At 31.6% G+C, this 2326-nt stretch overlaps 1 protein-coding gene across 1 annotated transcript in view; it reads right to left on the reverse strand.

Annotated features, from left to right (window-relative positions):
- Nucleotides 1-2326, reverse strand: part of GABRG1 (gamma-aminobutyric acid type A receptor subunit gamma1) — a 155642-nt gene that overhangs the window by 17995 nt on the left and 135321 nt on the right. The window contains exons 4-5 of the mRNA XM_007949425.2: nt 1355-1575; nt 454-536 (exon numbers count right to left, since the gene is read on the reverse strand). Of these exons, the coding sequence (XP_007947616.1) occupies nt 454-536; nt 1355-1575 (304 nt within the window). The remainder of the gene's footprint in view (nt 1-453; nt 537-1354; nt 1576-2326) is intronic.

A 2326-nucleotide genomic window follows, 5' to 3' on the forward strand; every position in this document is an offset into this window, starting at 1 on the left:
TTTTTTTTTGCTTTTAAACACAACTAAAATTTGTGAAGAATGATAAAATAAAATATATACACACACTGTTCACAGCCATTGAGTTGATTCTGACTCATAGCGACCCCCAAGGAGTTTCCAAGGCTGTGAATCTTTATGAAAGCAGATTGCCTCATCTCACTCCCATGGAGCAGCTGGTGGGTTTGAACTGCTTACCTTCTGGTTAGTAGCTAAATGTCTTGCCCACTATACCACCAGAGATCCTTTAACAAAATATGTATAGTCACTATGAATTTATTGTAACGTTTTAGTTTGAAAGCAAAAAACAATGATATCATATATTATTTTACCTGAGATGATTGAACATAATTCACTTCTAAAAATTGTATTTTATCTAATTTCATTATATGTTTTTTAAATAAACAAGGCCTGAGACCAAAATTATATGATATTATCATGTATGCAATCACTTACAGCTTGAAAATTCCAGTGGACAGGAGTGTTCATCCATAGGAAAATTATGAAGTTGAAGATAACATTCTGCATTAATTGTCAATCTGTTTAGATGGAAAAATAAATATTCAAAAAAGTGAAATAGTTTTCACCCTTAAAAATTGTTTGCCTAATTTGTAAACATGTATTTGACCTACAATAATGAACTGCTAGGTATTAGAAAATAATAACTCTAATTCTCAGTCTTAACTAGTAAATACATACTATGTATTCATAAATGAGTATAAAAAGTCTAACATTTTCCTCTGCAGCCAACTAAGTTGACTCTGTATACATTCCAGTATGACCTGTGTGTTCACACTTGAAAATCGCATACTTCAGGATCTCAAAAAATACACATAAACGCACACACATACATACATATACACATACATACTCTGTGCATACATACACAGAGAGTAACAGTGTACAATATTTAATAAAGTGATTCTGTTTTTCTGAATTTATCATGAACATATTTCCATTAAGGGTGATTTTGATAAGCAAATATATTCAAAGTACTAAATTACTAACGCTGAATCTTATATATCAACTTTCATTTGATCCTTTCTTAGGGATGTTTTACTATAGTCGGAAAATTGTAAAATTTTAATGCCAGATGGGGTCCTAGAGACTATCTTGGTCAATCTGTTCATGCCACAATCTTTTCTGCTATACAGGGGAAAATCGAGGAGTTTTTCCTCTCTGTTTTTAGACCTTTTTTTACATAATATTAACTCTGATTTAAAAACATGTTTTCAAAATATATTACCATTTTAGATTTTTAGTGCATAAATGAAGCTCCATATTTATATTCAGGAAATGTCCAATTAGTAAGGAAAACAAAGAAAAGCAACTGCACCTTTTTTAAAAGCAGTATTACCTTAGAGTATATAGAACTCGCCCATCATTCCAAATTCGAAGCAGACGATTAGGGGTTGTTATCCAGTGAGCATCAGATTTTCTGGAATTTCTGAAGAAAGTGTCAGGAATCCAGATTTTCCCAACCATATTGCTGTTAAGCATAAGCACTTTCATGGTGCTATTGAATTTTAAACGACTATCAAACCAGGTTTGGGCAAAAATTATATCTATTGTGTATTCCTAAAGATAAAGAGAGAGTATTAGAACATATTAGTAGAACCACAACTTTAAATATTTTCTTCAGAAGTTTGAATTTTTATCTTGTAAATTTCTTATCAGTTTTATACATTTTTTATATTATAAAGTTCTTGTGTCAGTCTTTTTTTTATGGATATGAAGACATGAAGTCCTTGTACACAGGATGCTTGCGTCATGACCCATTTTTTTACCTGGTTTTATTGTTCTGGGATTGGGAGAGTAATTTAGAGAGGGAAATGGATACAATTTGGATTGGTTTCTTTTTCACCTTAATATGATATGGCACAAAATCAAATTGTACTTTGGAATATGTGCTGAAAGTACTTTTGTAACAGTGTAAGACTTCTAAACCCCAGAGCCAAACCTAAAAATATACTGCTTGTAACTGAATTGTGAGTCATAATGCAAAACAAATATTATAATACATAATAAGGAAGCATATGTATGCTGTAGACGTTGATGCATCCTACAAACACTAATGGCCTGATACATCATATTAGCATATATTTAGGAGGATCATTGCATCATATATATAGTATCATCACCATACTGGGCAGAAACTTATTGGACAACATCCCTATAGTTATCTTAATCCTTGTTCTGGCTTTCTGCTTCTCAAGATAGATGTCTTTTCTTTGGAAAGAATTATGGTTTATCCAAGTAGCCTTTTCACCTGACAGAAATGATTATTCTATTCAGAGCCTAAAAGTGGTACACTATGTTAATGTCATAT

This window comes from Orycteropus afer, unplaced genomic scaffold, assembly GCF_000298275.1.
Source record: "Orycteropus afer afer isolate SDZICR_OR568_19922 unplaced genomic scaffold, OryAfe1.0 scaffold00246, whole genome shotgun sequence".
Taxonomy (NCBI): domain Eukaryota; kingdom Metazoa; phylum Chordata; class Mammalia; order Tubulidentata; family Orycteropodidae; genus Orycteropus; species Orycteropus afer.